This window comes from Mauremys mutica, chromosome 21 (genome assembly GCF_020497125.1).
Source record: "Mauremys mutica isolate MM-2020 ecotype Southern chromosome 21, ASM2049712v1, whole genome shotgun sequence".
Lineage (NCBI taxonomy): Eukaryota > Metazoa > Chordata > Testudines > Geoemydidae > Mauremys > Mauremys mutica.
Genome location: NC_059092.1, coordinates 13778337 through 13791648, shown reverse-complemented (window position 1 = coordinate 13791648; position 13312 = coordinate 13778337). Strand labels below are relative to the sequence as shown.

The window sequence follows — 13312 nt, the reverse complement described above, 5'->3', positions numbered from 1 at the left end:
CCAGGCCAATAAGAAATGGTTCAAACAGGAGGGATCACGTCTTGAATTATGATTTCCCTTTGCTATGTAATTAACTATCTAGAGAGATAGTGGGTGTGGTAAGGCATCTGATTGGACCAACATCAGTTGATGAAAGAGACAAGCTTTCCAGCTTACACAAAACTCTTCTTCAGGACCTGCGTAAGCTCAAAAGTCTGCCTCTTTCACCAACAGAAGTTGATCCAATAAGAGAAATGGCCTCACCCACCTTGTCCCTAACATCCTGGGACGCACACTGCTACAACACTGCAAACAACAATCGTATCTACCTATCCGTCCATTCGGCTGTCTAAGAAGAAGAATCACTTGCTCTTGGGGAATCAAAATGGGTTAACATTACCTGAGCAAGTCCCAAATCTCCCAACAACAGAGTTCAGTGTAGCCCTTTCATGCCCCTTCCTCACCCAAGCTAAGGGGTTATTTTATTCCTGGCTCAGTTTTGGATGTGCCTTGTGGGGAGAGGGCAGAGTTACCATATGATAGGTTCCCAAAAAGAGGACACTGCCAGAGGGTGGGGGATCTGGAGGAACAGCGGGTAGAGAGAGCCGGAGGGGGTATTTGGGGAATGCGGGAGGGGAGTGTGTGTACTGGGAGGGGTACTGAGGGTGCAGGAGTGGATACCTGCAGCTTCACTCTTGGGGGGGGGGGGGAGTGTCACTCCCGCTCTTGGTGGCAGGAGGCTGGTGCAAGCCCAGGACACACCACCAACCATCAGTCAGCGCCTCCCTGCAGAACCCCCTCCCCAGGACGGGGAGCCGGGGCCTGGATGGGTTGGATCCGGCAGGTGTGGCTCAATCAGGAATGGATCAATCAGCTGCGGCTGCAGGGAGGGACCATTGGGATGTGGACCAATCGGGGCTTTTTCTGAGCTGCAACGACTGCTCTGCAAAAGTCCTAAACATCCCATAATCCACTCAGACAGAAGACGGAGGATCAGAAAAGAGGCAATGCCTGGGAAAACCCGGACGTTTGGTAACCCGAGGTGAGGGCTGCTCCGGCAAAGTCGACACACTCTGAAATCTCCATTCCCTGGAGTTGCCGCATGGTACGGCTATTTCTATAAAAGGCCAATGGGAGACGAAGGTGCACTGTCCCCAGTGTAACTGATTTATTAGAGACAGGAACTAGGAATGGAGAGCACTCAGAGGAATTGCACTGGCCTGGAGCGATAGAAAGTTGGGGTTGGTCCTGCTTTGAGCAGGGGGTTGGACTAGATGACCTCCTGAGGTCCCTTCCAACCCTGATCTTCTATGATTCCATGAAAGGCTAATTGTTTGGCAAACCAAACCGCCTGTTTTAACCATTTCTCATCTCACCTCTTTGCTGAAGTTGACTTGAAAAAGCAGCTCTATTCCCAGCAATATGCTGACCTGGTGGAACTTTTTAGACACATTAAGGTACTTCTCCAAATCTCGTTTCATCAGCGAGTTCAGCATCCTTCCATCCACGAGGTGATTTTGGAAAGCCTGGGAATACTGAGACAGCCCAATATCATTCAGCCAGGCCTTGGCTACCCAGTGGTGATCCAGTTCAGAGGCTTTAGACAAGCTGTGGAGCGTAAGGAAGACAGGAGGTGAAAGGAAGGACATCAAAGTGCATGATGCTTCTGCTACACTGTGTTAAACATCATGCAAATACCTTGCACGGGGGCTGTGCAGACAATAGGCCAGATTCTCTGGTCCACACCAGTCACTTTGTGCCAGTGGAAGGAGAACTACCCACTGAGGGGAGGGATAGCTCAGTGGTTTGAGCATTGGCCTGCTAAATCCAGGGTTGTGAGTTCAATCCTTGAGCGGGGCATTTAGGGAACTGGGATTTAAAAAAAAACTGTCTGGGAATTTGCCCTACTTTGAGCAGGGGGTTGGACTAGATCTCCTGAGGTCCCCTCCAACCCTGAGATTCTATGATAAGCTAGAGGAGGTAGATCCAGCCCCAGGAGTTCCCACCTCCACCTGGCATGGGGGCATGCCAGAGAAGGGGTGGGAGTGTGGCAAATGTGAGTTAGGGATGAGCTCTGGGCAGGCAAAAAGCAGGGCAGCTCTGTTATAGTGAGTCTCCACTGTTGCATGGTCTCTAGAGATTTCATTGGCTGGAGTGGGAACGCTGACATGCATAAAGCCAAGCACGTGCTGAAGTCTTCTGCTGGATCGGGGCCTAAATCACTGTTGGGATTCTATGTACGCTTTAATGTCTACAAGGAAAGTTGGTTTTGCTCCCTAAATTTAAAAACCAAGCAGGAAGTGCGCCGACGGTTTGGCACTGGGTTGATCATTGCGACTTTCCCCCTTTGAAACAAATGCCAATACGAGGTGGGTGCAATTATCCAGGTTGGCCTGAATAATTGGATAAATATTGGATAATAATTGAATAGTTTTAAAGGACTCCCTGGAGCCTTTAGGCACACACCCGTGCTGCTCACCAGCTAGCCACAGGATGGCAGCATTGCAGCATGGAAGACCACTGGTGAGGCACACGGGGATGCATGGGTTTTTTTCCCCCAATGGAATGGGCAAATCCAGCATTGCTGTAATGGAGCCTACATTTCTGCACTAGGGTGACCAGAGAGCAAGGATGAAAAATCGGGACGGGGGGTTGGGGGTAATAGGCACCTACAGAAGACAAAGCCCCAAATATCGGGACAGTCCCTATAAGATCGGGACATCTGGTCACCCTGTTCTGCATGCTTCTCATGTCTGCCTGATGTGTGGTAAGGGAATGCAAACAGGGGCGAGTCACAGCACCAGGAGACGTGTCTCCATGTTAATCACTAAAGGCCTCCACTGATGACACTCTTCAAAACACCACCCATTACAGGTGGAAGAAACAGGCAACTCCGAGCCTGATTCTCACGCTGCTTGCCCTGTGTATTTACAGCTCTATAACCCCCCTCCATGCTTCCTTAGAGACACACCTGTGATCTGCTGGCACAGGCTTGTGTTTGTTCACTTACAACTAGATGGGAGTTGCCCAGCTGCTGTGGCAGTTGGCGCCACATCATTAAATAGATTAATTAATTAAAGGCTTAATTAATCCTTCATTAATCTAGCCTCGCCACCCCTATTCCCAGCTCTGAAGTTTCTAATAAAGCAGACACTGAGCAGAAAGCCGGGCTTCAAAGCAGAGGAGTCTTTCCAATTTTCTCCCTTAACACTGGTAAGGAGACGTAAGAGTCGCTTCCAGCACACTCTGGTGACTCGCTGCTTTTCTGTCTTACTCTGCGGAGACAGAGTTTTCCCAGAACGAATCTCATTGGTGGGCAACAATGAAAAACACTTAAAAAAGCAGGTGAAATAGCCATTCACAAATAGTTAATGTCTGTCGTTGCTTTCCTCTGTGGGAGTCATCTGTTCCCATAAAGCCAGGTCCTTGCAGACCTGGAGCTGCCAGGCACAAGGGAGTTAAGCACTAGCCGTGTCTACGCTCTGGCATGACAGTTCTACAGACACAGAGTCTGGAAAGCAGCACCCCGCTCAGGGAGCTGCGCTACGATCTGGTGTGCTTGTCCCCAGGGAGTGGAGCAGCTGCACATCTAAGGCTGGACTCTTCTGGGGCTCCAGCCCCAGTGATCTGCACAGGTACAATAGCCAGGAGATCTATGTAGGAGAGATCCTCTGACCCACAACTGCCTGCCCCGGGCCCTCTCCTAGAGGCTCAGCTCTGAGCCGTGCAAGGTGCAAAGGTCCTGTGCAACTGCAGCCTTCCCAAATCTCATCCCACTCTTGAGCAGCAGAACAGCATCAGTTTCGCTGTCTCCGGGGTTCTGCACTGGCAGAGAGGGGATGGGTCCTGCCCCTGAGTCTGGGTCCTTCCCTGTGCTTCTCTCCACTCCTGGCAAATAATGACTCTCCGCTAGGAATGGAAAACTGCAGGCGCGTGTTGTCCGCAATGCAACCCCCGTCTGAGAAGCTGAATAATACAATGCAGCCAACAACCATTCCAAAGTTCTAGGCTATAATAGTCCTGACTAAGCCCCAGACGATGCAGAACCTGGTTTTAATGCTTTAAGATCTAGTATGAAGGTGAAGATAGAATAGCAGCTTCACTCGATCCATCCAAGCTACCTATACCTCTCAAGTATGTAACCTCCTAGCCTGGTGGGCCGGGGAATGGAGTCTTCTAGGCATGTGTCTGCTTCATTTGTTTTAAATCCTACTCTAGGGAACCGAGGAGATCTCTCTATAACACTGAATACTACCAGGCACAAGACTGACAGCTGTTGGTTTTGCTTCCACTGGGGTCATTTGATTGTAGGAAAATCTTGCTCTAGCCTCTTTGCTGAATTGCTAGCCAGGCTCACTCCCAAAGCTCACCGGGGCGTTGATGTTGTCGGTTTTGTGGCTTTAAATGCAGGAGACAGTTTGATTTCTTTCTTTTTTTAATCACCCAGGCCGGCTCTGTGAGGAGCTAGTGTTGATTAATTAGCTGAGCAAAAATGACGGGGGACGTCACTGAAGGAAGTAATTATGCAAAACAGAAGTGTCAGTTTTGTTAAAGTGAGTTTTCTCTCACACTGAGCACAGCAGTAAGAATCCTTCCCTGACATTTGTTTTTTTCCTCTCTCTTGTTCTTTCTCCCTCTCTCCAGATTCTTTGGCTGCCTTCTGAGGATAACATGTAAATACACAAACAGGCACACATTAATACACATGTATGTACTACTACATGTATGTATTAATACACATGTACACATACAGGCATGTGCATACACACACACTGACATATGTGTGTGCACACAAGCATACATACACACGCAATGAATGCAGGAAGTGGGATTCCGATGCCCACAGGAAGAGTTTACCATTTGCCTGCTTCTGCATCCCTGTAATCCTCTATTGCCAGCCTGAGTTTGCGGCGGTGAAGGGAGCTACAGACGCCCAGCCCTGTCGCCAGATCTTCATCACTCAAACTGAGCAACATCTGCTCTCCAAGAAAAAAAACCAACAACAAAACTCAGCCATTGACTTTGGTCACTTACAGAACAGCAATGCAGTATGCGGTATGGGTTCTTATACGCTAGATCCCCAAATGCTTTACAGCGGTAACTAACAAAACTATTGAGAAGAAGTGGTTAAGGTGTTAGACTGGGGCCCAGGCAATTTGGGTTCTGTTCTCGGCTCTGCCACAAATTTCCTCTGTTATCTCGTGCACAGCACTTAGTCTGTGCGCCTCGGTTTCTCCATCTGTGAAATGGGGATAATGATTTTTTTCCCACCCTTCCAGAGGTACTGTGAGGATGAATTAAATGATTCATCCTATAGGCAAGCGCATCACGGAAAAGCCTACCAATGAAAAATAACATCAATAGAGATTAACTAACAACAGTGGGTGAGGGCAAAGAGGGGACGCCGAGCTTTGCAGCGAGGCAGAAAACTGTTACAAATGGCAGCAGCTGCAGGGGAGAAGGCTCTCACCTCAGCAGTGCCCAGCCTGCATGTGGTGGGGGATGACCGAGCAGGTCGGGGCGTGCTAGCCAATCGGAGGGCATAGAGAGACATAACAATCCCCTGCATTAACTGTGGAACCCTTGGCCTAATAAATCATTTTTTCCCACCAAACAACTTGGCTGCGAGTGAGGAGGGGGTAGAGCTGGGCCACGTGGCCCCAGTTCTGGCTTTGGAAGCCCCTCGCCACTCAGAGGGCTGTTTGGGAATCACGCGCTTTGGCACTGACGGCAGATTGCTACCAACGGCGCAGACACGCCAGCAGAGACGTAGCTCGCTCTCCTACCTTCCCGCTCTTGACGTTCTCCGCACAGGCTTTGACATACATGGGCATAGCCATGACCACCTCCAGCCACGCCTGCACGGTGCCGGCCTTCCAGTGGGACATGGGCGTGGTGCGGACCAGCTCCACCTGCTGCAGCCGGTCCACCTGTTCCTCCCCTTCGGACAGGCTGAGGCTTAGGCGGGTTGGGCTGGAAAGGCTGTCGGAATCTGGAACACAAAGCAAACGGTGGAAATGCGGCTGGGCTCCCTGCCCAAGGGGCTTATGGGGATCTAACACTTCAGCTAGGAATGGTCCCGAAATCTCCCCGGACGGCTCTAGCTCCAGAAACCTGGCCCAGCTGCTGGAGACATAAAATGTCATGGCTTAGGCTGATGTGAACACGTCACTGTTCTGGGAACCTGGCTCGCACTTCAGCTCTGCTAATATCACCTGTCTTACAACCCCCTGCCTCGTCATCAGCAGGGTTTGAGCCTCAGACCTTGCGTATCGAAGCCTTGAGCCAAAGCCGTAACTCCACTAGCAGACAGCAATAGTAGGCTCTTACCCCTCATGTGGACCAGCCACTAAAGGGGGACATGACACATCGTGCCACTAGCTGGTACTGGAAGGAAGTAGGAAGCACTGAGCAACAATGGCTGGGATTGAAAGCTCTCTGACCGTGACCCTGCCCCGAGCCAGTGTCTAATCAGGGCAGATCATCTGCCCACCCTCTTGGTGCAATTTCAGCCCTGACCCCTTTACGGAAGATCTTCTTGCCCAGTAACGTCTCCACAGGGAGCCAGGCAGCGCACTGACATACCGACCGTTAGCCTTCCCGTCTCCTCTCTAACAGGAATCACCGCACATCAGTCTGAGTGGCTTGAGCATTGACCTGCTAAACCCAGGGTTGCGAGTTCAATCCTTGAGGGGGCCATTTAGGGATTGGCCCTGCTTTGAGCAGGGGGTTGGACTAGATGATCTCCTGAGGTCCCTTCCAACCCTGAGATTCTATGACACATAATCCTAAATAAAGACCTTATTGGAAACAAGTGTTGACTCGCTTGTGGCTGCAAGAGGTAAGAGCCAGATGGAGGAAAATGGGACAACTCAGCACAGTCAGCCACCTGGTCGCCAGAATCAGTGGCCTTGTCCAGGATCTACTGCCCATCACTGATGCTGACTCTCGTGCCGGCACCTCCTTGGGTCACGAGAGGGGCTGAACACTTCCCCTGCCTGTTGAAACCTATGGGTGTTGTGGGTGTGCAGCATCTCTCGGCACCAGCCCCAGCAGCCGTTCTGCTAGGTGAGACCGAGGGGGACTTCCCTCTCGGACCTTCCGTACAAGGCTCCAGGCAAGCACGGCCCACGCTGCCAGAGCAGGGGGGTCAGGTGACTCCGTCTCCCTCACCAGCCCCAGTGCCACTTCTAGAAGGGGGCATTTGGCCGAGTTGACGCTAGTCCCGTTGCGGGAAGGGGAGAACGGGCCAGATCCTGAGTCTGTTGGGTGCTCCAGAAGTGCAGGGCCCCAGGCTCTAGTTGTGTGGCTTGCGGTGAAGGCTCATCTTGCGGCCCCATCCCAGCAGAGGCAGGAGGAGCTGTGCAAGGCCCCTGGTCTGCTCCCCATCTCGCTGCCAAGGGCACAGCCGAATCCAAACGCTGCCGGAACGGGACCCAGGTTTGGTTATTTGACCGGGCTACCATACAGCCTCTTCCTCTGTTTGCAGGGAAACCCCAGGGCTCCTGCAAGGAGAGGACAAGAACTGACTGGTTGGAAGGGAAATGCAAATGCTGCTTATTGCAAGGAGACATCTCGCCAACAGGCACAGACAGATCACGCACAAGGGATCACTCACGCAGTAGGGCATTAGCTGCCCATCCATCAGGCTGATTACCAGCTAGGAAAGGCTCCAGGCTGGGCTGAGCAGGCTTTCGGGACCTCTGAAACCCCAGGCGAGGCTGCAATTTGCATACCCTGGATGGCAGGGGAGGGTTTGATGCTCTGTGCATTGACTGGTGTTCTGCTATCGGGCCATAATCTTAGGCAAAGCAGATTGATGAGATACATGGGGGGGGAGGGTAGATTGGTGGGGATGGGAGTCCCTAGGAATAACTCTCGGGGTGTGTCCCCACAGCCCATGGGCTAGGAATATGGCCTGCTTCTCAAAAATACCTTCCAGATCAATGCCCGGCAATGAAGAAGAGAAAGAATGATCTTTACCAAGAGATCGGGGCATTCGCCTGCCCCTTTCCCCACCCCATGCCGTGCCTAGCTCAGCTCATCATACCACCACCCTGCCTCACTAGGCACAGCTGCCCAGGTCCCTGTCAGAAGCGCCTACACATGTGGCTGGATGAGCGTCCTGCCAGCGATGTATTTTTCACCCCGGCCTCATCCCGCAAGGCTGAGCACCTGCTGTCTGTCAACCCATCTGGCTGATGTCGGTGGGAGCTGTGGGACCAACCTCATGTCCTCACAGTAGCATCCCTCCACCTGCCTGTGTGGCAGTTGCCAAACCTGAGGCCTGCTGACAGTGCCTTTCACACCCCCTGTGCAGAGAGGGAGCACAAACCTCTGCCCCGTGAGAATCAAACTGCAGGCCTCGCAATAGGGCTCAGGCAGGCTGTCAGTGTTGCATGGGCCCTGTGCCCAGTCCTCTGTACAGAGCTGAATTTCAGTCGTCATTACTGTGGCTTTAAATCCTTAGCGGGAAGCCCAGCAGGCCGAGGTTGTAGGCAGAAGCTGCGCAGTGACGCAGCAGACAGCACTAAGCGCCTCTTTAGGTATTAGCTTCAAAGTTGCTTTGTTTTCAAGGTTCCTTGTCCCCTGATAAGGGACAATGGTTCTCTCCTACTGTGTGATTCTTCATGATGCACTTAGCTAGTTTAACTGCATTTCCAGGTGCAGCGTTGGTCCTCGGTGTGCAAATTGGACATGTTCCTCTGCCTTTCCTCCAGCTTTCAGCTGGGTCCTCTTTGTCCTTATAATGAGCTGAGGGGAAGACTTAAAATCCCCTTCTCCTCTTCTTTAAAAGTGTTCAATAACTCCCCAAAAGGAAGGGACACACCCAGGTGAGCGCTTTGTATTGCTGCATAGGACTGGCATGCAGCACACAGGTGGGAGTGATAGGCCACTGGCCTGTGTATTTCCCCAGTAGCTATCAGGTGGGCTGTGAGCATGAGCTGGCCACTGACTATGATGCACAGGTGTTGTGTGTGAGCACTAATACAGCCAGTGCAGAGGGGAAGTGGCTTCGAAGAGCGAGTGCATTGCAATCTCTCAGCTTGAACCTTCTGCATATGGGTAAGTTTACAATGTGGTGTCTTGGACCTGATCCTGTAAGTGGGTGGATCCCTGCACCAGTGCAAAGCTCTGTTGAAGTCAATGGGCTTCTGCAGGGAACAGCTGGCAAGTTCGGGGCCTGGTTTGAATCAATGGCTTCAACGCCTTTGCTGTCTCCTTGATTCATTTGGCTTTGACAAATAGTAAAGGCCTGGGCATCAGCAATAGCTGTGTCTGCATTTGCACACTGGAACACCCTGCCGCTCTCAGTGCAACCTGGGTTTTTAAGTATTCTACACAGCGTTGGGGAAAAAACTCCCATCTTTGCATTGCTGTCCCCGGTCTCTTTGCTGCCTGTAGGCCTGGATGGATGATCTGGGAAGAAGAGCAGGAAGCGCTCTGTGGCTTGAACTCCCTACAACCATTCCACAGGGAGCTGGGTCTGCTCGACATTCGCAGGTAGGCGCCATTCTTTTAATTAAAGGTTTATTACGATGATGAGTAGTAAGAAAAGTCAGCACTCAAGGACAGGAGGAATTGTCAGAACTGGTGGCTCTGTGAAAATGAGTGATTACAGGGGTGCTAACTCCAGGCATGCAAAAGATCATGAATCAGAATGCCAAAAGCATGAGATTCACTGAAAAATCAGCAGCTTTTAGAAAAATTGGGCTTCTTTTTCTTTGCCTTGGGTTGAGCCTGTAAGGGGGCACACGAGTCACATTTGCAAATTCTTCTGTGAAATCATGTAAGGAGTTTCTAGCCTTTAAACAAAAAAACTAATATGGAAAGCTAAGAGTCTTCTCGAATCATGTCAGTCCAGGAGCTGGGACTCTTAAGAAGGACCAGATACTGTAGGAGTGGGCAACACTATGTCATTTAGGAAAAAGCTTCAGCCCACATTTGCAAAATAAACCACGTGGCTGCAAAAAGGGAACCATGCCGAGTTTAGTACCTGTAAAGTTATAGCTTTGGTGTTGGCGTTGGCAATGAAAGAGCAGTACTTTCCCCACCAAAACGAAAGTTTGGGAGCAGTTTCAGGCTAAATGCTAAAGAATACATTGTGATCTTTGAAAAACAGGCTTTGATCCTGTAAATATGCATGAGCTTAATTTGCTCCAGTGCTACTGCTCATGTGCTTCAAGTCGAGCATATGCATAAATATTTGTAGGACTGTGGCTGTAATTGCTGAAATGGATATAGGGGTAGGGTGACCAGATGTCCCGTTTTTAAAGGGACAGTCCCATTTTGGGGGACTTTTTCTTATATAGGCACCTATTACCTCCCACCCCCTGTCCTGTTTTTTCACAGTTGCTATCTGGTAACCGTAGATATAGGTGCAGATCCTGCATTAATCTTTAAGCATGTGAATAGTTGCATTGATTTCAATGGGTCTATTTATGGCAGTAAAGTTAAGCTTATGTTTAAGTATATTCAGGACTGAGACCACAACCTATAATTCGGAATAATGGAAAAGATACTGAACCATTATTTGTGACTTGATCTGGTTTTTAAATAAAAGGAATGTTTTTTTGCAAACAAAAAATGGTAACGAAAATGTCTTTGTTGTTGGTTGAAACCTTGATCAATTTTTCATCAAAATGTGGAAAATTGTTTCCTGTCCTGTACTTGTTTAAAAAAGCCAGACTGATTTATTTCCGTGACAAATGCCTCTTGCTTTTTCTTGTCAAAAGTTCAACAAAAAACATCAGCGTTTTGAAATTGAGAAAAGGTGGCTGGATTTGTTTGACATGTTATTTGCTTTTGTCGTGTGCTTTTGTGTTAGTGGTGCAAGGAATGTGGAGTTGGTGTGAATTTGATTAGCTGTTCAGGGAGGTGTTTTTGCTGCAAGGGTGTGAATTCCCTGTAACACATCCACAGTGGTTCTCCACTGCTTTGCCTTCGCAGAGCTACTAATAAGATACATCCAGGAAAACAGGCAGAGCTGTCTGTGAATATAACACTTCTGGGTGCCCTTTAAACAACCTCTCACCTGCACTAGTGGTGGCAAAATCTACTGGGGAGAGGTCTGGCTGAGAATGTATTGCTTGTTACACCAATCCAATCAAGAAATAGCAACAATGCCATAGAACCTGACAAACGCATCTCAGATTATTAATTTTATTTGACTTCTTCCAATGGGTCCCCATTAGGGTTGCTGTCTAATCACTCACATCCCAAACACCTTTGCCCTGTCCCACTCCCTCCATCCCCCCTCCCTCCATCACTCGCTGTCCGTCACCATCACTCACTTTCACTGGGCCGGGGCAGGGAGTGGGGGGGCGGGCTCTGGGCCAGGGCTAAGGGGTTTGGAGTGTGGGAGGGGGTTCCGGGCTCAGCCTGGGGCAGGCAGGGGCGGCTCTCGGCATTTTGCCGCCCCAAGCATGGCAGGCCGAAGGCAGCCTGCCTGTGGAGGGGCCGCTGGTCCCGTGGCTTTGGCGGACCTCCCGCAGGCGAAGCCGCAGCGGACCCTCCGCAGGCATGCCGCCGAAGGCAGCCTGCCTGCCGCCCTTGGGGCGACCGGCAGAGCGCCCCCTGTGGCTTGCCGCCCCAAGCATGCGCTTGGCGTGCTGGTGCCTGGAGCCACCCCTGGGGGCAGGGGTACGGGGTGGTGGTGGTGCAAGCTCTGGGAGGGAGTTTGGTGCTGGAGGGGGCTCAGGGCCGGGGCAGGGGGTTGGGGTGTAGGAGTGGTGCAGGCTCTGGGCTGGGGTAGGGGTGGTGGTGGTGCAAGCTCTGGGAGGGAGTTTGGTGCTGGAGGGGGCTCAGGGCCGGGGCAGGGGATTGGGGTGTGGGAGGGTGTGAAGGGAGTGTGAGGAGGTGAGGGGTGCAGGCTCTGGGAGGGAGTTTGGTGCTGGAGGGGGCTCAGGGCCGGGGCAGGGGATTGGGGTGTGGGAGGGTGTGAAGGGAGTGTGAGGAGGTGAGGGGTGCAGGCTCTGGGAGGGAGTTTGGGTGCTGGAGGGGGCTCAGGGCCGGGGCAGGGGGTTGGGGTGTAGGAGTGGGTGAGTGGTGCAGGCTCTGGGCTGGGGTAGGGCTGCAGGAGGGAGCGTGCGGTGCAGCCAGCATGTCCCTGCGGCAGCAAGGAGCTCTGTGCGCTGCCCGGGCCCGCAAGCGCCACCTCCGCAGCTCCCATTGGCCGCAGTTCTCGGCCAATGAGAGCTGCGGAATCTGTGCTTGGGGCAGGGGCAGCACGCGGAGACTCCCTGCCCCCCACCAGGGCCGCAGGGATGTGCTGGCCACTGCTGGGAGCGGAGCGGGGCCACGGCAGGCAGGGGACCTGCCTTAGCCCCGCTGTGCTGCCGGACTTTTAGAGCTTAAAATCTCTCATCTTGGCTTCAGTAGCCTCGGGGAGGCAGAGCCTGATTCCAGGGGGCTCCCTGCATAAACGAGCTGCAGACTAAGTCGGGCTGCCAACTTTCTAATCACACACAACCCAACAACCCTGCCCCGCCCTTTCGCCGAGGCCCCACCCCTGCTCGCTCCATTTCCCCCACCCCCAGTCACTCCCTCTCTCTCCTACCCTCAGTCACTTTCACCGGGCTGGGCAGGGGATTGGGGCGTGGGAGGAGGGTGAGGGCTCCAGCTGGGGATGTGGGCTCTGGGGTGAAGCTGAGGATGAGGGATTTGGGGTGTGGGAGAGGGCTGGGGCAGAGTGTTGGGGGGGGGTGCAGACTCTGGGAAGGAGTTTGGGTGCAAGAGGGGAGTCCGGACTGGGGCAGGGAATTGGGGTGAGGGAAGGGGTTTGTTGTGCGGGGTCCCAGTGGCACTTACCACAGCTCCAAGGAAGCGGCCACCACGTCCGTGCAGCCTCTAGCCGCACAGGCAGCCAGGGAGGGCCTGCGTGCTGCCCTCCCGCCTGTAGGCACCTCCCCCGCAGCTCCCATTGGTCGCAGTTCCCAGCCAATCAGAGCTGCAGAGCCGGCCCTCGGGGCAGCGCGCAGAGCCTCCCTGCGCTAGGGGCCGCAGAGACCTGGTGGCGGCTTCTGGGAGCTGTAGGGAGCCTGCATTAGCCCCGGTCCCCCGCTGCACTGCCGACTGGACTTTTAACGGCAGTGTTGACCAGAGCTGCCAGTTCCAGTTGAAAACCAGATGCCTGGCAATCCTAGGACTAAGAATTATTCAGAGAGTCAGAATGCCACTTGAGTCCTACGTAAGTGGCGCGTAGGCCTGATCTTAGATCTCTGCAGGGTGAATTTCACCTAGAGTACTGTGCATGTAATTCTAAAGAGCAGATTAGGATGTGAGAGAATCACAAGCCGCTCGCAGGCAGTTTGCAAAAGGGCTAAACTCATGG

General features: G+C 52.4%; 1 protein-coding gene across 3 annotated transcripts in view; it reads right to left on the bottom strand.

Annotated features, from left to right (window-relative positions):
- Nucleotides 1–13312, bottom strand: part of KAZN (kazrin, periplakin interacting protein) — a 723135-nt gene that overhangs the window by 19758 nt on the left and 690065 nt on the right. For all 3 annotated transcript variants that reach the window (XM_044996289.1, XM_044996291.1, XM_044996290.1), the window contains 3 exons: nt 5766–5971; nt 4837–4955; nt 1356–1587 (listed from right to left, as the gene is read on the bottom strand). In XM_044996289.1, the coding sequence (XP_044852224.1) occupies nt 1356–1587; nt 4837–4955; nt 5766–5971 (557 nt within the window). The remainder of the gene's footprint in view (nt 1–1355; nt 1588–4836; nt 4956–5765; nt 5972–13312) is intronic.